Source organism: Alligator mississippiensis, chromosome 3 (genome assembly GCF_030867095.1).
Source record: "Alligator mississippiensis isolate rAllMis1 chromosome 3, rAllMis1, whole genome shotgun sequence".
Classification (NCBI taxonomy): domain Eukaryota; kingdom Metazoa; phylum Chordata; order Crocodylia; family Alligatoridae; genus Alligator; species Alligator mississippiensis.
The window spans coordinates 52,971,575-52,994,784 of NC_081826.1; the positions used below are offsets into that span (position 1 = coordinate 52,971,575).

The following is a 23,210-nucleotide window of genomic DNA, read 5'->3' on the forward strand; positions in this document are numbered from 1 at the left end:
CTTAGCGGGTGGGGGGGAGGGGCCTTCAGGGGTCCCCCTCCCCTCGCCTGTCCCCCAGCCTCCGGAGTCAGGCGGCAGCAGGGATAGTGGCGAATGTCTCTCTTCCGGTGGCCTGGCCCCGGGGGTGGCGGGAGAGCCCGCTGCCCCTTTGGTCACGCCCCAGCCTACCGGAGCAGATGGGGACGTTAGCGAGATGGAGATCCAGCTCTCGGAGTCTCGCAAGAGACGTCGTGAGCGGGATGGCCCCTCCCCCCCCAAGAAGACAGGGAATGTCCTCGCGGAGCCGGTCCTCGACTCGGACGACGAGAGGCGGCTGATGTGCCTGGACATTGAGGGGGTCGACGCTGCAGTTGCGGGCGAGCTTCCGCCGGGGGTGCGGCCTCGCCGCTCTTCAGTAGGCAACATCCACCCCAAGCTGGCGGAGCCCCCCTGGGTCTCTCCTGACTATGGGGGACTCCTGTCCTTGCTGAAGCTAACCAAGGGGCAGAAAAATGTAGCGGGGCACATCACCCAGTGGTGTGCGGACCCCAAAGTGTTTGTCAAGGCTGCCAGGGCGGCAGTCAAGCTCATGAAGCAAGATCGGGGCACACGTCAGATGGCCTACCGTCTGGACAAGCTTGCCCAGAGGGTGAGAGTGGAGTGGGGCCTGGGCGGGTCCCTCGACTAGAGTAGGGCACGGTAGGCCTTCCCTGACCTGTCTGTATTGCCTTGCTCTGCTCTTGGGTGCTCGCTCTTCCACCGGCACTCTGCTTTGCTCCTCCTCTCCCACACCCACCCCCATGGCAGCCACAACCATTGGCACCTTCAACGTCAACGGCTGTCGAGACGCGGTGAAGCGCGAGGCCGTCCTGGAGCTCCTGCGGCAGAAGAGGCTGGCCATCGCCTTCCTACAAGAGACCCACTCTGACAGGTTCAACCAGGCGGCCTGGCGGGCTGCCTGGCGAGGACAGGTGTTCCTGAGCCACGGCACCAACCTCCGCGCGGGGGTCGCGACACTCTTATCGCCGCAGCTGCAGCTTGACGCGGCGGTGCCGCGGGAGGTCGTCCCCGGCCGCCTGCTGACCGTCCGCGTCACCCTCGCGCAACACCGTCTGCTGCTCGTCAACATCTACGCGCCCTCCGATGGCCAGGAGAGGGTCGCTTTCTTTGAGAGCTTGGCTGCCCTCCTGCGCGACGCTAGCGAGGATGATGACCTGCTCCTCCTCGGGGGCGATTTCAATTGCACCACTGCCCCGCGCCTCGACCGCACAGGGCCTGAGCCCCACTTGCCCTCCGCTCGCAAGCTGCAAGCTGCCCTGGAGGGGGCAGACCTCGTGGACGTCTGGCGAGCCCTGCATCCCGATGCGTGCCAGTACACCTGGGCCAAGACGAGTGCCGGCGGTCTCACCATGGCTCGCCTCGACCGCCTTTATATCACCAGGCACCACCTGCCACTCCTGCGCAGCAGCCGCATCGCTCCCTCGGGTCTATCAGATCATGGCCTGGCCTTCAGCGAACTGAGCCTGCCGGGGAGAGCCTGTGCACGGGCACCGTATTGGTGTTTGAACATTAGTCTGCTCCAGGACTCTTATTTCCGGGACTGCTTTGCCCACTTTTGGCGGAGGTGGGAGGCTGCGAGACCGAGCCACTCCTCCTGGAAGCTGTGGTGGGACGTGGGCAAGGTCCAGACCCGAGCCTTCTGCCAGCAGTACACCCAGCTGGCCGCGAACGAGACGCGCCGCCGAGTCCGGGAGTTGGAGGAGGACGTGGCGGAGCTCGAGGCTGCTCTGCTGGCCGCTGGCAGCGACGCGGCACTGAGCGAGAGCCTCCGGCTCCGCAGGAAATGCCTGCGCGACTTGGCGGAGAGCGCGGCCCGCGGCGCGAGGATCCGTGCCCGCTGCCAGGAGCTGGTGGAAACCGACGCCCCGACCCGCTTCTTTTTCGACCTGGAGCGGCGGCGGGCAGCGAGCAAAGTCTTGGACCATCTCAAGACTCCTGAGGGCCGGGTCATTACAGAGCCGGGCGAAGTCCGCGAACGTGCCGTCGCCTTCTATCGCGACCTGTTCGCGGCCGAGCCGTCGTGCCCCGAGGCCACGCGGGAACTCCACGAGGGCCTACCGCGTCTCGATGCCCTGGAGGCCGGCGAGCTGGAGAGGGACTTGTCCCTGGAAGAGCTGGCGGCCGCCACGGCCGGCCTCGCCTCCGGCAAAGCCCCGGGCCTCGACGGGCTGCCTGCCGAGTTCTACAAGACCTTCTGGCCTCTCCTCGGCCCCAGCCTCCTGCGCGTTTTCCAGGAGAGCCTCGCCGACAAGGTCTTGCCGATCAGCTGCCGCCGAGCGGTGCTGACCCTGCTGCCCAAGAAGGGAGACCTGGGCTACATGAAGAACTGGCGGCCGGTCTCCCTGCTGTGCGCGGACTACAAGATTCTGGCCAAAGCGCTGGCCACCCGCCTCCGCGCGGTCATGGCCTCTCTCACCGGGCCCGAGCAGAGCTACTGCGTGCCGGGCAGGACCATACAAGACAACCTGTTCCTGCTGCGGGACCTGCTCACGGCTAGCGAGCTCTTTGGCCTCGACGTCGGCCTCCTCTCTCTCGACCAGGAGAAGGCCTTTGACCGCGTGGGCCACGCCTACCTCTTCCGCACGCTGGAGGCCTTTGGCTTTGGGCCCCTCTTCACCGGGGCCCTCCGGGTCTTGTACCGGGACATTTCCAGCCTGCTCAAGGTGAACGGGGTGCTTTGCGCTCCGTTCCCCGCGCGCAGGGGCATTCGCCAGGGCTGTCCGCTGTCGGGCATGCTCTACGCCCTGGCCATCGAGCCGCTGTTACACGCGCTGCGCCGCCGCCTGAGTGGGGTGGCCCTGCCATCGGCCACGGGCCCGTCCGCTGGCCCTCGTCTCCGGCTGTCGGCCTATGCGGACGACGTCACCGTCTTCCTCGCCACCCAGGAAGACGTGCGGGCTCTGGCAGATTGCCAGCGGGCCGACGAGCGCGCCTCCTCCGCCCGCATCAACTGGGGCAAGAGTGACACTCTGCTGCTTGGCGCATGGACTGGCAGGCCTCCGCCGGACTTGCCGGGGGGCCTCGCCTGGCGCCGCGAGGGCCTCAAGGTCTGGGGCGTGTTCCTGGGGCCGACGACCTTCATGGCGCGCAACTGGGACGGCCTCGAGGAGGGAGTGGAGGCCCGCCTGCAGCGGTGGCGCTGGCGCCTGCCCAGCCTTTCCTACCGGGGGCGCGTCCTCGTCATCAATAACCTGGCGGCGGCCACCCTGTGGCACCGCTGCGCGGTGCTGGACCCTCCGCCGGAGCTACTGGAGCGACTGCAGCGGCTCCTGGTCGATTTCCTGTGGGACGGACGCCACTGGCTCCCACGAGCTGCCCTCTACCTGCCCACCGGCGAGGGGGGCCAGGGCCTGATCGATCTGGCCAGCAGGGTGGCCGCCTATCGGCTGCAGGCCCTCCAGCGGCTCCTGTACACCGAAGGCCACCTCCCGTGGCGACAGCTGGCGTGCCGATTCCTGCGGCGAGTGGGGGGCCTCGGCTTTGACCGGGAGCTGTTTCAACTGGACCTCACCTTCCTGAACGGGGCGGTCCTTCCCCCGTTCTACCGCAGCATGGTGCGGGCCTGGCGGGCGGCCTTCCATCTCTGTCCCCAGGCCAGGCACCTGCGGTTCCCGCAGCTCCTTCGAGAGCCCTTGATCCACAACCCGGCCCTGCACCGTGTCGTGCCGAGCCTGGCCTCCGCCAGCCTCACGGCAGCTCTCGTCGAGGCGCGCTCCACCCGCCTGGAGCACCTCCTAGACCCCGCTCGGTCGGACTGGCTGTCACCCGAGGCCCTGGCTGCCCGGCTGGCGATGCGCTCCGTCCGCACCGCGGGGCGGCTTCTGCGGGCCGTTAGGGCCGCCCTCCCGACGGAGGCAGCGACCGCCCTGGAAGCCCATCTCCAGACTCGCCGGCCCCTCCCCGCCGCAGACGCCGCAGAAGACGCCTTCCCACCGCTACCCGTCATCCCAGCGGTACCCGGCGAGCTGGCCGAGCGGCCCAACACGCTGCTCAGGCTCCCGGTGCCCCCCAGCAGCAATACGGGCTGCCCTTTTGGCACCCTGCCCCGCAAGGGCCTCTACATGTGGGTGGTGCGCACCCGGCACGCCCAGGTGCTCGCCGGCCGCCCTGACACCGCGTGGCGGCGGCGCCTGGCGCGGCCCGGGACCCCGGCGTGGCGCACGCTGTATAAGGCGCCCATCGCCAAGAAGACCGGCGACCTGCAGTGGCGGCTCGTGCACGGCATCCTGGCCACCGGCACCTTTGTGCGTCACTTGGAGCCAGCGGCCTCGGCGGCCTGCCCCTTCTGCCCGGGGGTGCTGGACGAGGACATTTTCCACGCCTTCCTCGACTGCCCCCGGCTGCAGCCTCTCTTTGCCGCCCTGGGCGCACTGCTTCGGGTACTGGGCCGAGACTTCTCCAAAGACGCCTACGTCCACTCCTTTCCATACCGGGCGGCCGAGCGGGCCACGGTCAGCCTGGCCAACTTCCTGCTGGGCCAGGCCAAGATGGCCACCCTGAAGAGCCGGCGAAACCAGCTCAGCGGCACCGGGATGGTCGACGCCCTGCAGCTCTTCCGCCTGCTGGTGCGGGCCCGCCTCTCGCTCGAGTTTGAGCACGCTGTCCTCCGGCGGACGGTGCCCGCCTTTGAGGAGCGCTGGGCCCTCGAGGGGGTGCTGTGCCGGGTCGAGGCGGGACGCCTGATCCTCGTTCTGTGATGCCACCGGCTGCTCAAGCCGCAGAGACGCGTCAAGCGGGCCGAGGCCCTGGACTTTTGCTCGTGCGGGTCGACCCCAGAGGCCTCCATGGGTGTCCCTGCTGGCAGAACTGTAAATACTGTAAATAGTCCTTATGTTTCGTTGTGTTGGTTGGGTTTTTTTTGTCTAGCGTGTACGGGCAGGCCTTGCAGGCCACGAGCCCAGGCCTTGTCCATGAGGCCCAGAGCTTCGGGCATCCTTGTACATGCTTTTGACTGGCTCCGAGTCATCACCCTCCGGGGAATAAAGGTCTCTTAAAAGTCAAAAGTCTTTCTTTCTGTCTTTCTTTCTGTCTTTCTTTCTTAATTTTACTAATAGTAGCAGTCTGCCTGTCTTATGTAGAAAAGACATGTTTTATTTCTACACACTGGTAAAAGGTTATATATAAAATAACTACATCCTATAGACTGGTAATAAGAAAATTCCACCTGGTTTGTCCATTCTGTCTTGCAGTTCAGAAAAGTAAAAATCAAAAAAGCACTTTACAGCAGAATAAATTGAAACTTACTGTGAAGCCTGCGCCTCACTCCGCCTGGCCTATCGAGGTGTTGCCCCTCCCCTCAACTCGCCTGCCACGACTTGGATGTACTCAATTACCTTCAGAGGGGTCTATAGTGGAGATCTTTATCCTGGGTGGGGCCTCCCGATAGATGGTGTTACTCACGGTTATCGGACACGGTGATCCACGGGGCTCTGCCTCCCCTACACCCTGTCCACACGCCAACCGCTGGGCAATGTATTCCAGATGTTGCCAGGCCCAGTATGATGGCCTCTGACCGGTTCCCCGGTTCCCGGTCGTCCTCCCTCCTGCTGAGAGGGGTTTCTCCTTTCTCCTCTCTTACAGATAATATTCCTCCGAATCAGGGGGAGCTGGTGGGTGCTCCCCCTGGTTCCAGCCCCCGCCTGGGGCCTCCGCTGTCTCCCCTTTCCTCCCGTCTGCAGAGCGCTCCCCTGCCTCCTGGGCGTCTGCCGTTTCAGGATGCAGAGAGAGTGCCTCGGCTTGCACTCTCTGACTGCCTTTCGCTTTGCTGTTTGCGAAAGGCTTCCAGCTCTTGCCTAAGCTGCCTGCTTGAGACCCGCAGGCGGGGTCCTCTCCACTCCGTGCGAGAGCCTGCAGCACGGGCATCACACCCGTACTCTCTCTCCCTGGCTCTCCTCCCCTCCCTGTCCTGCTGGCGTTTTTAAACCTTCCCGCAGCGGCCGCTCCGGCCGCTGGGATTGGCTCAGCTGTTCGCCGCGCGGGGAACAGCTGTTGCCAGAGCCGGCGTAATGGTGGCTCGCGTGGCTGCAGCCGCGGATGCGGCTCTTCCTCCCGTTGCTCCTCCGCCGGTACGTATGCCCTTCTGGGGGCTTGCTCTCGGGGTCTGGGGTCTGTGGGTCCCCTCTTCTCTCCCTCACTAGCCTGTGGGGGCGCTTCACCGCCACAGACCTCCCCCCTTAAGTTGCCTTGTGGCAGCTGATTTTCTCTCGTGACGGCATGTGTCACCTGCGGCTCCTCCCTATGGATGTGGCCCGTACCTTCCTCTGCGTCGTCTGCGCCTCCCCACCTGGACAAGAAGTCAGCCATAAAGTTATCTCGGCCCGGACGGTGTATCACCGTGAATTTGAATGGCTGTAAAGCCAAAGCCCAGCAGGTGATCCTGGTGTTCATGCTCTGTTTCTGTGTTAACCACTGTAGTGGTGCATGGTCTGTTACTATCACGAATTCCCTCCCCATCAGGTAGTACTTAAAATATTCTATTGCCCAGCGTATTGCCAGGCACTCCCTCACGATGGTGGCATACCTGGTTTCTGCATGACTGAGTTTCCTGCTGGCAAAGGCAATTGGGCGCTCCTCCTACCCGTGTTTCTGCAGTAACACTGCTCCCAGCGCCCGTCCTGATGCATCCGTCTGTAAAACAAAAGGGGCGTTAAAGTTAGGCGTGTGCACGACAACGTTATTGCGCATTGCTTCTTTTAAATCCTGGAAGCTCTTTCGCATCCCTGGTGTCCATTTCAGTGGCGTCACAGATTTCCCAGCTAATGCGTCTGTAAGTGGTGTGGCAAGCGTCGTGAAGCAGGGTATAAATCGCCAATAATAGTTAACGAGTCCCAAGAAGGAACGCAGTTGTTTGCGGGTTCTCGGTTCCTGGAACTGCCTTATCGCCTCAATCTTATCTGTGAGTGGCCGAACTGTCCCTCGGCCTACTCGAAATCCTAGGTATGCTGTTTCTTTCCCCGCCAGTTTACATTTCTTCGGGTTGGCGGTCAGCCCTGCTGCTCGGAGTTCCCCCAGGACTGCTCTGAGGTTTTGGAGGTGTTGTCACCAGCTGGCAGAAAATATAATGATGTCATCAATGTATGCCGCCGCGTATGCTGCGTGGGGTGCCAATTGGTTGTCCGTCAATCTCTGAAACGTCGCAGCTGCTCCGTTGAGGACGAAGGGCATCCGCGTGAATTCAAATAGGCCCCATGGGGTCCCGAAGGCTGTTTTGGCACAATCCGTGGGTCGCATCGGGATCTGCCAATATCCCTTTGCCAAATCAGACGTGGTTATATACTGTGCTTCCCTGATTTTCTCAACGAGGTGAGTGACATGTGGCATCGGAAAGGCATCAAATGTAGCCAGGGCATTGAGCTTCCTGTAGTCTATACATATGCGCAATGACCCATCCGGTTTGACGACGGGGACTATGGGGCTCCGCCATGGACTGCGGGACGGTCGTATAATCCCTTGTTCTTGCATTCTCATGATCTCTTGCCGTATGTCCTGTTGCCACCACTGAGGTATCGGCCTCCATCTCTCCCTCACCAGTGCTCCTTGAGGGGTCCTGATTTCATGTTCTACTCCCGTTGCTCGCCCCGGGATCTCTTGGAACACTGCCCTAAATTCCTCTATCAAAGCTAGTAATTCTTGCTGTTGCTGATGGCCCAACTCCTTACCCATCTGTACTGACCCCTCCTTCCCAGGTCTCCCTAACCCGGGACACATCGGTCCCAGGTCCTCCTTTGTATCCTCGTCTAGGGCCAACCAGCCCTGAGGAGTTTTCCACTCCTTGAGCAGATTTACGTGGTAAATCTGTCGTTCCCGGTGGTGACCTGGTTTAAGCAATTCGTAGTCCACGGGCCCTACTTGTCTCACCACGGTAAATGGCCCCTGCCACGTAGCCAGCTGTTTGCTGGAGGAGGTTGGCAGCGATACCAAAACTTTGTCCCCCGACTGGAACGTCCGTATTTTCGCCTTCTGATTGTAATGCCTTTCCTGTATGCCTTGGGCGTCCCTCAGGTTTTGCCTGGCGATCCGTTGGGCCGTGGAGATTCGGTCTTGTAGCTCCTCCTGGTACCTCTCCGCCGACACCCCCAAGCCTATTGGCTTCTCCCATTCTTCCCTTACGATTTGTAGCAGTCCCCGAGGGCTATGGCCATACACCAACTGAAATGGGGAGTACTGGGTTGACTCTTGCGGCGCGTCCCTTATGGCGAACAGCAAGGGTGTCAAGATAGTATCCCACCTCCGCGGGTCTTCCTGGGCACACCGCCTGAGCATCCGCTTGATGGTCCCATTTAACCTTTCTACTAAACCGTTAGTTTGGGGATGGTAGACCGAGGTCTTTAGCTGGGTGATGCCCATGGTTTTACATAAAGCCTTCATTACCCCAGACACAAAGTTTGTTCCCTGGTCTGTGAGCATCTCCCGAGGTATGCCCACCCATGCTATCCACTTAAGACGTTCTTCCGCTACTCGAGTGGCAGTTGTGGACCTTAGGGGCACGGCGTCTGGGAAATGGGTGGCATAATCTACCATCACCAGGATATATTGGTATCCGTTATGAGACCTGGGGAGGGGTCCTACTATATCCAGGGCGACTCGCGAGAACGGTGTCTCTACTATTGGCATGGGCTTCAGGGGTGCCCTTGGGGGCTTCCGTTCCTGGGCCCTCTGACACTCTGGGCATGCGGCCCCCCACCTTTCCACATCCTCTTGGAGATGAGGCCAAAAGAATTCTTGGGCCAGCCTCGCCCGGGTCTTGTTACGTCCCAGATGGCCACCCAGGGGTGAGTCATGGGCCAGTCTCCACACCACTTGGCGAAGTGAGGTCGGGACCACTAATTGTCTCCCCCGTATGGTACCCTCCTCACCCCGTTGGACCCGATATAATAGCCCCCCTGTTACCTCGAAGCTGGGACGCCCCTGTGAGGGTCCTTCCCCGGGGTCAGCGTCCCACATCCGCTGCAGTTCCGGGTTCTCATGTTGTGCCCTACGAAATTGGGCCGTGCTCACGAACTGTTCTAGGTCGATGTCGCCTGCCATTGTTTCGTTGCGACGGGCTGGGCCCTCGCCGGCCCATCCGTCGCCCCTCTTGATCCGGTTCCTCGCCTCCTGCGTAGCCCTCACTCGCTCAAGGACTGTATAGAATGGGCCCCATTCTCGGCCTAGTATCATCTCACATGCCAGGGTCGGGGCAATTCCAACTCGGAGCTCTCTGCTAAACTCCATCACCCTAAGCGGAACATAGCAAGTCTGGAACCGCATCTCCCCCCCTAGTATGCAGGTCATCGTCAGGGGCCCCTCACTCTTCCGTTCCCTCTGTAGAGCGAGGTCTGCCTGAAGTAGGGAGTGGGAACACCCCGTGTCCAATGTGGCCTTAACCACCCTGTCTCCAACCCATGCAGTTACTACGGGCTGGTTCCATCCCTCGTTCTGGGTTGCCTACCTGAAACTGCAGTCCATGGGTTCCCCTCTCTCCGCCTCTTTGCCTCTATCCCGGGAGGGTGGATATCCTGTAGGGGTGTGACTCAGCTCGCTCAGGCCTTCCCCACATTCACGGGAGATGTGTCCGGTTTGCCCACAGCAGTAACACACCACCCCTTTCGGTGGCCCTCGTCTGGAGACCGTTCGCCTTTCCCCTTCGCTTGTGGGTCCCTCTTTCGTGCCTCGGGAGCCTCGTCCGTATCCCCGTTCCCTTTCCGAATTCGCAAAGGCCTCCGCCAAGTGAAGTGCCTCTTTGCTAGTTTGCGGCTGGTGTCTGCGTACCCACCTCTGGGCATCCTCTTCCAAATCCCATAGGAATTGTTCTAACAGGATCTGGTCCATCACGCCCGCCTGGTCGAACTTGCCGGCTGGCAACCATTTGTTGAGTGAGTCCCTTAAAGCTTGCAACAACCCCCGGGGTCGCCTGGCCTTCTTGGACTTTCGGGCTCTAAAGGCCTGACGATGACTTTCTGGTGAAATCTCAAGCCTGTAGAGGATTGCTGCTTTCACTGTCTCGTAATCACGAGCTTCGTCCCTTGATAGCGCTCGGTAGGCCGCTTGGGCCTGATCTATCACCAGCGCCCCCAGGTGGTGGCCCCACTGACCACGGTCTAACCCTGTCTGGATGGCTGTCCTCTCGAATGCCTCGATATAAGCTTCTGGGTCATCCTCCCTAGTCATCCGGGGCATTTTAAATAAAGCAGCATTTCGCTGTATCCACTCCTGCTGGTGTGCGCCCTGTTGTTGCTGCACTGCCAGCACCTGCCCTATGGCCTGGATAGCCTGCGTAAGCAGCTCCGTGGGCGCGAGGGCTGGCTGCTGCATCGCTATCGGGTCCCGGGTCGGGACACTGTCCCTTTACCACCATCCGAGAATGATGTCTTTCCCGGCCAACGCACCACTGTGGAGCCTGCGCCTCGCTCCGCCTGGCCTATCGAGGTGTTGCCCCTCCCCTCAACTCGCCTGCCACGACTTGGATGTACTCAATTACCTTCAGAGGGGTCTACAGTGGAGATCTTTATCCTGGGTGGGGCCTCCCGATAGACGGTGTTACTCACGGTTATCGGACGTGGTGATCCACGGGGCTCCGCCTCCCCTACACCCCGTCCACATGCCAACTGCTGGGCGATGTATTCCAGATGTTGCCAGGCCCAGTATGATGGCCTCTGACCGGTTCCCCGGTTCCCGGTCGTCCTCCCTCCTGCTGGGAGGGGTTTCTCCTTTCTCCTCTCTTACAGATAATATTCCTCCGAATCAGGGGGAGCTGGTGGGTGCTCCCCCTGGTTCCAGCCCCCTCCTGGGGCCTCCGCTGTCTCCCCTTTCCTCCTGTCCGCAGAGCGCTCCCCTGCCTCCTGGGCATCTGCCGCTTCATGATGCAGAGAGAGTGCCTCGGCTTGCACTCTCTGACTGCCTTTCGCTTTGCTGTTTGCAAAAGGCTTCCAGCTCTTGCCTAAGCTGCCTGCTTGAGACCCGCAGGCGGGGTCCTCTCCACTCCGTGCGAGAGCCTGCAGCATGGGCAGCACACCCGTACTCTCTCTCCCTGGCTCTCCTCCCCTCCTTGTCCTGCCGGCGTTTTTAAACCTTCTCCGGCCGCTGGGATTGGCTCAGCTGTTCGCCGCGCGGGGAACAGCTGTTGCCAGAGCCGGCGTAATGGCAGCTCGCACGGCTGCAGCCGCGAATGCGGCTCTTCCTCCCGCTGCTCCGCCGCCGGTACGTATGCCCTTCTGGGGGCTTGCTCTCGGGGTCTGGGGTCTGTGGGTCCCCTCTTCTCTCCTTCACTAGCCTGTGGGGGCGCTTTGCCGCCACACTTACTTAAAATAGATTTAAGTACAAGTAGTATTGTGCCCTTTTACTCAAATGGCTTATGTATGACACTAGTTATTTGAAAAAGACTGTTTTACAATGAGAAAATGTAATGACTAATGTCTAAAAAATTCCAATTTTGAACTAATAATAAAGAATAGACACATTTTATGTGATCACAGATGTCACCATTAGCTTCCTTAGATGCCAGTTGCAATTCATTTGTTTTCACCTTAATTTCACATTGATAATTGCTGCTTAATTCTTATACCAGTAATCTGAAAATTAAGGCATTGCATCTGGTTTTCTTTTAAGGATGGCAGAGGTCAGTTGCTTCAAAAATAACTGTGTTCAAAGTGCTATGCTTAATTTGTTTGTCTTCATAGTTACTTATATGTCTTCTGTATTTTGTCTTGTAGTTTCATTGGGGAAGAATCTGTCGCAGCAGGAGAAGGCAGCACCTTGACGAATAATCCTACGTGGATCATTGACCCTATTGATGGAACTACTAATTTTGTACACAGGTCCACTTTTTAAAATTTATTTCTAGTTACTGCCTAAACTGGTAAACAAACTAGACTTCCTCTTCTGACCCTGGAATAAGTAAAGTAACAGTTTTAAATCTCTTGTGCAATAGATGTGTTCAATGAATCCATCTTGGATATCTTCCTTATAATACTGTTTCTAGTCGTGTACATGACTAGTCATGTCTAGTGACTATATGACTAGTCAAATTTAACTAGAGTAGCATATTTCTGCACAGTATTATTCTCTCAGGTATAATGATTACAGCATTAAAGCAGTGGTTAGCAAGCCGTGAGAGACCAGTAATTTATAACCTATTCTGTACAGAATTAAACTAAAGCACCCATTTGCCTGAGCCTATTAACCTAACAGTACTCCATCCTTCCTTTTGAACTATAAGCTATTAACAGTTAAAATTGACAGATATTTGGGTCCCAGGAGAAAAATTCTGGGAGTATCTGTTCTGGTTTGTATGTTTCTGCCCATCTTTATTTATATTCCATCTGCATTTAACAGAAATTGTAAATACATATACTAATAATGAACTATAATTAGTAAAATGCTTTTTTTAAGGTTTCCATTTGTGGCTGTTTCAATTGGCTTCAGTGTAAACAAAAAGGTAAATTTATCTCTTTATTATTTCACGTCCAACAGAGATAATCTAATTCATAGCATCTTTATGCAAGATCTGTATTTCTACATCAGCTAAAAAGAGAAAAAGACTCATTCTTTCTGCTTTCAGATGGAATTTGGAATTGTATACAGTTGTGTAGAAGACAAAATGTACACTGGCAGGAAAGGAAAAGGTGCATTTTGCAATGGCCAGAAGCTTCAAGTATCAGGTCAAGAAGGTAAGTTGTACTGAGCAGCTTCTCTGGCAGACAAGTGTGACAAGAATGGTAGATTACATTTCAGTTACTGACAGATTTTTTAAAATTAAATTTTGAAAAAGGTGAATGGTTTACAGATAGTATGATTTTTAACAAATAAAGATTTAGTTTTATCTTAGGAAAATGCCCACTGAGGTCAGGGGTTGTGTTCTGGGTTTTCTTTAGATTTGCAAAATAATAAGATTCATCCATTTGGGGAATTTATTTCCTGCCTATTTGAAACTGTCCTGTTCAGAAACAGTAACAAATCTCTCAAAAAACTAACTATTACAACTTAACTGGCAAAGTATTTAAACTGTGGACTTAACTTTTTTGTTTGGTTTTTTTTTAGTAGTATCTCACTGTTTACTTGCTTATTAACCTGAACAAAGATAATTCATGTTTAACTGTGCTGGACTGTGGGCTTCAAGATTTGAAAATATGTTAATGCTTATAGAATTGTGTTTTATCAGATAACTGTCCCCAGTGACTTTATACACAGAATGAAGCTGGGCAGTGTCTTTTCTTTTTTGTTGTTGTTGTGTTCTTCCTATAGTATCCAAATTAAGAAGATGTATTGCTCCCATGTTATATGGTATGCAAGACAACATGCCAGATAAATGGTTACAATAACTGTGAATGCCTATTTATTGTCTTTATGTAAAACAGTTGAAACAAATCAGTTTGTCTTTTCAGATATTACAAAATCCCTTTTAGTAACAGAACTGGGATCAAACCGGGATCCAGAAGTTTTAAAAATTGTTCTGTCTAACATGGAAAAGCTTCTCAGTATTCCTATTCATGGGTAAGATGCTCTTATTTTTTTAGTGTTCTACTTAGCACCAAACATGATTTTAGGAAGGAAAATAAGTTAATCTAATTCCATTTTACCATATTTTTAAATGGGAAAATATGATTTAAAGTTGGCTATCTTGTGATTTAATATAATTTTTGTAAGTCTGAACAAAGGTCTGTAATAGTTTTGCTGGACTAAGGAGTATTTTTTTAATTGAGCATTACATTTAGATTTCTTTTGTAGAAGTCAAAGCTGCTTCCAGGGTTAAATTAGAAAGAGGGTTAAAATCTCTTACAAGGCGAATAATGCATATTGCATGCAGATTAGCACCGAAGAAATGAAGGAGAGTACTTCTTTTTTCTAAGATGGGTATTTTTATCAATGTTTATCTTCAGTTATTTTAACCCACTTCACATCTTCACCATAAAAAGAAAAAAAAATTGATTTCATATAATTTATGAAAGTGACTTTTTTTCTCTAAGTTCAATTTTTTCAATTATGTCTTTTTAACTAATTTAGCTGAAATTGAGTGATGCATACTTATAGTTTTGTTCATAGTTAAAGCAGAAGTAAACACAGATACATATTGGCTTATTTCTCACTGCAGCATTCCTTCACACTAGCACTAGTTTTCTGCTATAAGTGTACACCTTGTCCACTGAGTGGGTAAATTGTTAATATTCTAGTATTTTTGTAAAGTACTCTCACTTTAATAGTTTGTCTCTTAGGATTAGAGCTGTTGGTACAGCAGCTGTAAACATGTGCCTTGTGGCAACTGGTGGAGCTGATGCATATTATGAGATGGGCATACATTGCTGGGACATGGCAGGAGCTGGAATCATTATTACTGAAGCAGGTGGTGTGCTGCTAGATGTATCAGGTAAGACAAAGCCAACTGAAAGGTGCTTTATTCATGGGAGTTTGGGAACCCTCCCTCCCCCCTGCCTTTTTTTTCTTCTGTTTGTCTAGTAGAAAAATAAATATAGCTAAAATGAGATCAGTGAGACTTTCAGTGTGTCCCCCTGCCCTAGTACACATGTTGTGTAGATTTATGTTGTGCTCTATCCAGAAAGGCTCGGAGTGGTTTACAAGAAATGACAAACAACAGTAATTTACCTAAATGACACCCCAAAACTAGAAAATGTCACACAACACCACTCACCCCTGCTTCCCTGCCTCATACCTTGTAACAGGAAGGCAGGCAGCATCTCCGTGCTCTCCCCTGCCGCCTCGTTCACCGTGCCAAGTTGCCGACAAGCACTCTCAAATCCTCTCCTGCCACGACTTTGATGTCATATGTATTTTATAGGGAGGGTGCCCTTCATCCTCTTGGCCACAGTTCTCCTGTTATCACTCGTCCTGTTCCGGTACTGGGTGTTCTATGCACCCCAGCCTTATGGGCTATGCGTGGCTCCAACCACCCCTGTACCACGTCCCAAGCCTCACAGATGGAACTGACGTTGTTCGGTCCCGCTCTGCACCCTCTCCGGCGCTCGGGGTCTCCGGTTCTCGGGCTTCTCAGTCACGGCCCCCTCTCTCTGGGGCTAGGGTTCCCACACTGCTGCGGGTCCCCTGTGGGGCCTCCTCCATCCCCTCTTAGTCTCACCCAAACTGCTGGTTACAAACAGCAAACAAAACAAGCCCCTGGGCTACAACACCAACTCCAGCCGTCCGGCTATAACATTAATCCAGCCACCCCTAGAGTGCTCCATCCTTTACCAGTCTCAAACAACTGATGCATTCAGGGCTCTTCCCTCGCTCACTCAGGCAGAGCTCTTGCCCCTTTGTCTGCCAGCAGGGAACTGCCTCCTGGCCTCTGCCTGTGATTTATATAGGAGCCAGGCCCTGCCCCTCCTTGTCAGCTGGCTAGGCAAGTGTGGGTCACTAGTTCCCTCTAGTTGCCTCAGCAACTGGCACCTGAGGAGTTATCCCGGCTCTCCAAGTAGCAGGCATCTTAGTGCCCTGCTACAACCTGTTGAGAGCAAACCCTCTGGCAAATCTCAGCCTCCATTCACATTTAGGTTATAAGTAACTTCATCCCACTCCCTTCCTCTCCACCCAGTGCCAGTTATACTACAATCAGATACCAGTTTTGCAAGGGGGTTGCTGAATCCCATTTAGAGAATGTAGAGAAGAACTACTGTATCTTTGGTGGAGGGGGGTTAACACTTTGTGGCCTGACTTCTGCCCCTTTTTTGGGTTTATAATGGCAGTGAACCTGGGAAGGGTGTTAACCCAGCCAAAATTATTGAGGAGGCAGAAACTCTAGTGGCATGGTGGGCAACCTGCACGCTACATGTGGCACAGGCAGCCTCTGGGTGTGGCAGTCAGTTAGGGAGCATAAAGCAGAGCAGCAGATTGCCTGGGGATCAGATAGCTGTGGAGTTCAGGGAGAGTGCGGGGTTTAATTTGTCACCAGTGAAAAAGGTTGGCCACCACTGCTCTGGGACATGGGGGGTGTTGCTGCACAGCTCCCAATGACACGATTGCTTCAGGTGAGAGGCTGTAAGGACGGTTCAGACGGGTTGATACTTTTTCTCCTCAGTGGACACATCTACATGAGTTGTTTATCGTGGAGTAAGCATCTCATGTCTACATGTGTGGCCCTATTAGGCCTCTGGAAACTAATTAACTCCATAGCAGGGTAGTACTTGTAAATACAGAAAACCCTCGCTATTCGCGAACTCCGGGTTTGTGGATTCAGATATTTGCAGGGGAGGGCAGAGCCGGGAGGTGGGCAGAGAGCAAGTGCCGGGGACATGGGGACATGAAGGGAGGTGGCGGCAGCATCTTCTCCCCCAGAGGCAGCTGCAGCAGCGCTCGGGAGAGGGGAGGGGTTGGTCCCCAGGCACTGCAGGGGAGCAGGGGGCGGCTGTGGGGCATAGTTGAAGAATTGTTGCTGTTACGGCACAGATACAGCCTAAATATTTAGGATTGATTCCTATCCCTGGAAACTGTACATAGCTCTCTCAGTAATTTCTGTTGTGTAGCAGGTAGGGAAGTAGGTTCTTCCCCATGCCTAGTCCATGAGCTGTTTAAACAGTTGTTTCAGTGGAAATGGACAACCCTACACTTTTCTGTTAGCCCAATGACTTGCTCTCAGAATAACGCATATAGATCCTACCACTATCAAAGATTTAGGTTATGGTAATATCCCATTTGAACCAAATTCAGTGACTAAGGCAGTGGGCTCAAAGCCCACTCCACTGGATCCTGATTGAAGGCTCTGATTGCACAGGCACCACCACCCACAGCACACAACTTCCTGGCCTGCTTCCAACCAGCTCGTGGTTTGGGAGTTTTATTCCTATGTTTTACTTATGCCAAAGTGAAATAGGTTGTTTATTTGACTGCCATAGATTGTAAATCACTTTTGTAATTGGGTTAATGATGACGATAGGAAATTCCAAAGAAAATGGAGGATGGTTTAGTAGGATTTAATAGACCTCCACTTGCATTGTCATGCAAGTAACTATTCCGTACATAGTGCAGATCTCAGGGATGAGTTCTGCTAGTCTTGTCTCCAGAGTAGGGCCAAATTAGGGGAAGCAGCCTCAGTGAAATAGCTTTTTGCCAACTCACTGGAAGGCACCCAAACCCAAACCCAATTTTCTTCCGCATCCTGCTTGCCTGGTCTCAGGATTTGTACTGGACTGAAGACTTGTACTAAAGATGGTATAGGAATAAGGTGGTTGTGTTTTCACTTTTATGTTAATAATTTGTCACCAAATCCATCTTCTGTTATTCCAAACATAGATAGATGTCATTTTCTAATGTAACTTGTTAAATACCTGTAGCTTCTCTTATGCAGTCTTTCCTGTAGAAGGTTTCTGTTGTTGGGTGATGCTGAGTGTAAAGCAATTCGAATTAGAGCTCTGTCTCTTTCTAGCCACAGGATTTTTCTTTTACATTGTTACCCTTGAGAATTAGGATTTAAAAGAACTTTTTTGATATGCTATAGATTTCTAGATACCTATATCTATGGCTATATATACATATATACATGCACTCACACACACTTTTTGCTAGGCTATAAGTTGCTCTTTTTTAAAAAAAATATTCTTAATACTCATTTTTGTCAAAATGTATATTCTAAGATTACAAACCAATTAAATTGTTAAATTTTAATTTTATAGGTGGACCTTTTGATTTGATGTCACGAAGAATAATTGCTGCAAGTAGCCAAACCCTTGGGGCGAGACTAGCCAAAGAGCTTCAGATAATCCCCCTAAAAAGGGATGACGCAACAAATTAAATCAATGCTTAACCTTCAAGTGCAATAGTAAAATGGTTGTCATATACTCTGTATACTTGGAAAATATGTGTTGCACTTAAATATGCAATGTGTTGTTGCATATTTTACTGAATACCTTATGAAGTTACCTCAGATCAAGGTTTTGGAATCCAACCAGTATGATGTGGTTATAAAACGTGTTCCAATGATGTCTTTTGCACATACTCAAATTGCATAGATGAATTTTGTTGTAAGTCTTAATTTTACATGTTGCAACTTTGAAGGAAATACGCAACAAAAAAGCAAGTCCTTGCAACCAGTACAGTGGAAGGTAGAACAATCAATTTAGTAATGTTAAAAAATCCAATTCTGTAAATCCATAAGGAACTCCTATCTTCTTGTTCGTGTTTCTTATATTTTATACACAGGAAACAGGATATGTTGTTTATCTGGTCTTTATATGAAATGGTTCTAAAGTTTTAGAGTACAGTGAGCCTCTCCAGAAGTTCTGACCAATTAAAGACCGCTTTCAGACCTCACTAAAAATAGTCACTGGTAATTTGGGGTTTTGGGGCATTATTCCTTATTCTCTTCACTAATGATTTTACTTGGTATTGCTGGAATTCCTCAGGGAAGCATTCCCTACATGAAGAAAATTAGATAGGTTACTTATTCTTTAAACTTGAACTGAGTTTATTTCATTTACAATATTATTAAAAGTACAGAAAGAATTGACTAGCATGCCTTGGAATGGATTTGTCCCAGGGAATAAAATCTGCATGTACTTCCCATCACTATATGGCTTTATGCTAACTAGTACAAAAGAAATGAAAATACATGAACATATATTGTGTAAGTTATGTCAGTTGACATTTGTCTCCTGAACACGCAGTACCTGATACATATAGTTTACCTGTAGTTTCTGTTAATCTTTAATGGTAATTACTTGGACACTGTCTAGGGTGAGAGAGAATTTACTTCAAAATCTAAAAACATTTAAAATCTTTTAGATTTCAGATAACTTTGTAAAGCAAATATCCAGTAGTTCAAACCTTAACCTAGTAATTATTTGAATGTTAGTCATATTTGAAAGCATGTAAAGTATTTGAATACCATATTTCCTTACGTATAAAATGCACCTCCCCCCCAAAAATCAGTTCCACAAAACGGGTGAATATTTTAAGTAAGGAAGCTGTTTTCTTTGCTGGAAAAGCAGCAAGCCTGGAGATACTATGCATGCCTTGAAGCTGTCAACATAGCTGCCATGATGGTGGGTTCCTCTGTTAACCTTTTCACAGCCATAGCTATTGGATGAGCAACGTAGCTTGTGCCTGAAGCAGCAAGTGAGCTGGTGGTAGTATCCTGATGAGCCTTGCACTGTAAAAACAACACTTTATGTATCAGAACTTATATAAAGAACTACTTACAGTAAGGAATTAACAGTCTTGTTTCTGCCCTTGCAAGGGTCTGGAGTCCAGCCTTGTGTGACTAAGTCTTCCCAGAAATACAGCGGTTTCCAGGAAATGTCATCCCAGGAGAGAGTCTTCATGAGGCAGTAATTTCCTGGTGCCACTTTCTGGACACTCCCACTAGGTTTTATTGTATGTCCCACAGCTGACCTAGACGCTGAAAAAACATTTTGTTCGTTCTCCCTTCCAAAATCGAGGCATGTATTTTATTTAGGGGTTTGTCGCATGAAGAAAATACAGTATAAAATGACAGTTAGTGGGTAAGTTAATCACAATTCTCTTATGCTGCACCCTGTACAAATACATAAAGGGACACAGCTATCCCTAATGAGTTTAATAGTATTTAAAATTCTAATACTAGCTAGTCTGATTTCATAAGACCTTCATGTCGGGTGTTCTTTGGAGTTTATACAAACTTGTTTTTCAATAAGTATTTCAGTGGGCACTTTAAATATTTGCATATTTGAGAATAATAATTAGTTGATCAGTTTTGGGGCTGACTTTTCTACTGGGGCCAACATTTTCAGAAGTGTTTTGACCAATATTGAGTGTCCAATTGAGACATCTCAAATTATTGATAATTTCTGAAAATATAGATACTTAGCATCCTGTCTCATTTCTTTTTGTTCTTGGAAATAGTTTCTTTTATCTTAAAATAAAAATACCAGCAGATCTCTTAATACAAACCCTTGGATCTTGAACCAGCTCGTGGTTTGGGAGTTTTATTCCTATGTTTTAGAGCAAGAATGTCAAAATTGTCCTGGGTCCAAAAGGTTTACCGAGGGGCTCATCCCAGACTAGAAGTGGAAGGCCAGCAGCATCACGTCTAGTGCTGGCAGTGGGGGTCTAGTGCTGGTGTGGGACTGACGCCAGTGGCATGGTGCCAATGCCAGGAGCAGTCATGTAGTAGGAGGGTGAGGGCTGTATCATCATAGCCCTTTCTCACTCCCACCTGATGCTGACATCTATATCCATTGGGGCCCAGAGACCCTGAATTCTCCAGCAGGTCATACTCCACTAGTCCCACCACCTAACTTCCGGTAGCTATTGGACTACTGCTGGACCAAATGGAAGTTTCACAGGCCCGATCCAGTCTGTAGGTCATATGCTTGACATGATTTTACAGGAATATTTTGATAGAAATGTTGTATCCAATATGATATCATGTTTAAAAGTTGTAATCCTGGTTAGATAATTATTACATGTCCTTCGGGGCTGATGACAAGGAGAAGGTGATTTGAATATCACCTGTTAAGGCCTAGCATGCATGGAGTACAATGCTCTTTGAGATTCCGGTTTATGATTCTACAAGACCTGAGATAGCAACATGACTTTTTTTAGCGGGCTTTGCTAGCCCGTCATCTCTGTGGGCTTTCATATGAATTGTACAGAAATTCTAATGTTAAGCATTTTTTGTTATATAACATGGAGATATGTATTAAAACATTATGTGAGGAGATAAAAGTGTTTTGCAATAAAAACAACTAAGCTAAAAGTGGCGCTCAGCAGGCTAGTTTTTGGAAGTTAATATCCTGGGCCCATGTGCTCTAAGCTTCCTACGGCTGAATAGGCTGTGGCATTTTCTCTTTGGCCTCCCTGGCACACTGTCTAAGCGTAGAATTTGTCTGCCCCCTTTTATATAAGGTGTTGAACTCGGCTGATTTAGGCCTCCAGTGCTAAGATGTCAAGAGTTTAACCACATCCTTTCTGTGAATTTCAATCATGTGGATGCTCTGGTCTGCAGGACTAGGCTGCGTGAAGACCCCCTCATTCAAATATTAACATCCTAATGTGGGCAGGATCTTCCATGGTTAATCAGTCAACTGTAACTATTCAAACTCATTTTGGCAAATGGCAGAATCTTAAGATATTGTACAGCCTGCTAACAACTTCAGTGAAAATAATAGTGCTAATGAATTAGAACAGGTTTTCACTAGAACTAGTTTGAATTTTGTGACAAAATAGATTTCAAAATATTTTGCAAAAATATTTGCGCTTTGGTGGACTTCTTTCAAAGCATGTTGAAATTAGGGCTTGCAGCCTCAATTTCACTGCGGTTCTTTTGAAGCTTTATTTTTACCCTTCCACCCCCCCCCCCCCCAATTATTTTCCATTGGGAATTTTTTCCTGGTCTGAAGTTGAAATATTTCCCAAATCTTTAGGAATTGCCTGCAAAACAGAAATTCTGAATTTTGATCAGCTCTTGTTTTTACTGTAGGCTCAACCTAGGTTCTTGTAGAAATTTTAACACAAACCCTACTTTAATCCATGAACATCCCACCATTTATATGTGCTTTGAGAGTGGTTCTCCAGCTGAGGATATAGGTTATAGCAGGGGTGGGCAATTATTTTGGGTAGAGGGCCGCTTACTGAGTTCTGGCAAGCCATCGAGGGCTGCCTGACAGGAAGCCAGAGGCAGCTAAATATTAATTTTCTAAACTTTAGGGGCCCCGTGGGCCAGATAGAGTGGCTTGGCAGGCCGCATGCAGCCCGTGGGCCGTGTTTTGCCCACCCCTGGGTTACAGCCTAGGCTTGAAATAACATAGTTTTGAACCTGCCTACTCTTCGGCACAGGTGTGAAGTTTGGGCTTTTTATAAGCCTGGTATAGCATTTTACTGGTAATAGTATTAGAGCATTATCCAGTCCTATCAGACATTCCCCATCTTACATCTGGAGACAAGCTGCTATCCTGGCCCTAGGCTTTAAAGCCCGAGATCCAGACCATTCTTTGCATTCCAGCCTAGTAGCTGAAAGCCACAAAACCAACTACTGCCTGAAGTCTCAGAACCTGTTCTCCACTCAGGCCAATAAGCTCATCAAATCTGTAGATGGCATGTCATAGTATGGACCTCCCATCAGTGGAGCAGGAAATATGCTGCACAAGAAGTGCAGCTAAAGAACTTCATCCCCAACACCAGCTTCTGCCCGTCAGGTTGGCAGCTGTCCTGCAGGGGCTGGACTGCTTTTAACCATCTCAGAATGGACATTGGACTGTTTAAGGCAAGCACACACTCTTCGGGCCTCCAGCAATGCTGGCTGCAGATGTAGTGCTCAAGCTTAGACAGCTGACCACATAATCTGAATGCCCTTATGGCCCTCCTATAGGTGCCCAAGCATGCTGTGTGTCTGCAACCTGAAAGTAGCAGAAGGGATTGACTGAATGGTTTCTTATGATTACCAGGTTAAAGACCTCTGCTACGTCTATTGAGCTGCTATGTTCTGCAGGCACTGAACATCTCTGGGGTTGGATGAGCTATGAGCCAATCTCTTAACTCTTGGAAAGTACAGGTGTTCCGGGTTTTCTCTACCTCATGCAAACATAAAGTGTAAAGAGAATAGGTAGACAGCAGATAATTCTTTTATCAGTGAAATTGCACAACTTGGTGTTACTTCAGTTCAAAACACGTGATTGTATCTTTCGCAGAATCTACTTATTGATAGCTGGGTTGCCTGCAATGTTTTTTTAATACAGGATTTGGTATTTCAGTGTCTTTTTCTTGGTTAATATGTGTGTTAGCATTGCACATTGACGTATGAAACTGGGAAAGAGGAAGAGTCAGGAATCGGGAGATTGTATCTGTAGCTTTTCATCACATAAAACCAATAGGAAATAAACTGATATGAATTGAAAAGTACCCAGTATCATATTTCTGTATGTATGACACCTTACAGTTCACAAGGATTGGAACATAATCCATGTTTTATTTCCCTTGCTTCCCTTAACCCAGCCCTAGTGATGCCAGTGACAGGTACACATTCTAGATACCTGTATCAGGCCTACAAACCAACCCATTCCTAGTCAAAGATCTCACAGCTGTGCTGTGCACAACACACCAAAAGATCATAATATGGACAGTATTTACCATGCTGGCATCCAAGTGAGTCAAAAGGCTTTGCCAATAGACATTCTACCATCAACTTGCAACCACTCAGAGAACAAGTCACTTATGCTATTTTCTTATTGTCTTGAGATAGGCCAGTATAACAGTTTGTCTAAAATAACAGC

General features: G+C 50.6%; 1 protein-coding gene across 2 annotated transcripts in view; it reads left to right on the plus strand.

The window, feature by feature from the left end:
- IMPA1 (inositol monophosphatase 1) overlaps positions 1-22,839 on the plus strand; it is a 42,361-nt gene extending 19,522 nt beyond the window's left edge. The window contains exons 4-9 of one of the 2 annotated variants that reach the window (XM_059723938.1): positions 11,730-11,834; positions 12,409-12,454; positions 12,578-12,686; positions 13,401-13,509; positions 14,217-14,380; positions 17,637-22,839. In XM_059723938.1, coding sequence (XP_059579921.1) covers positions 11,730-11,834; positions 12,409-12,454; positions 12,578-12,686; positions 13,401-13,509; positions 14,217-14,380; positions 17,637-17,755 — 652 coding nt within the window. In that variant the 3' untranslated portion in view covers positions 17,756-22,839. The remainder of the gene's footprint in view (positions 1-11,729; positions 11,835-12,408; positions 12,455-12,577; positions 12,687-13,400; positions 13,510-14,216; positions 14,381-17,636) is intronic. The other variant, XM_059723939.1, reaches the window with a different exon arrangement.
- The last annotated feature ends 371 nt before the right edge of the window (positions 22,840-23,210 follow it).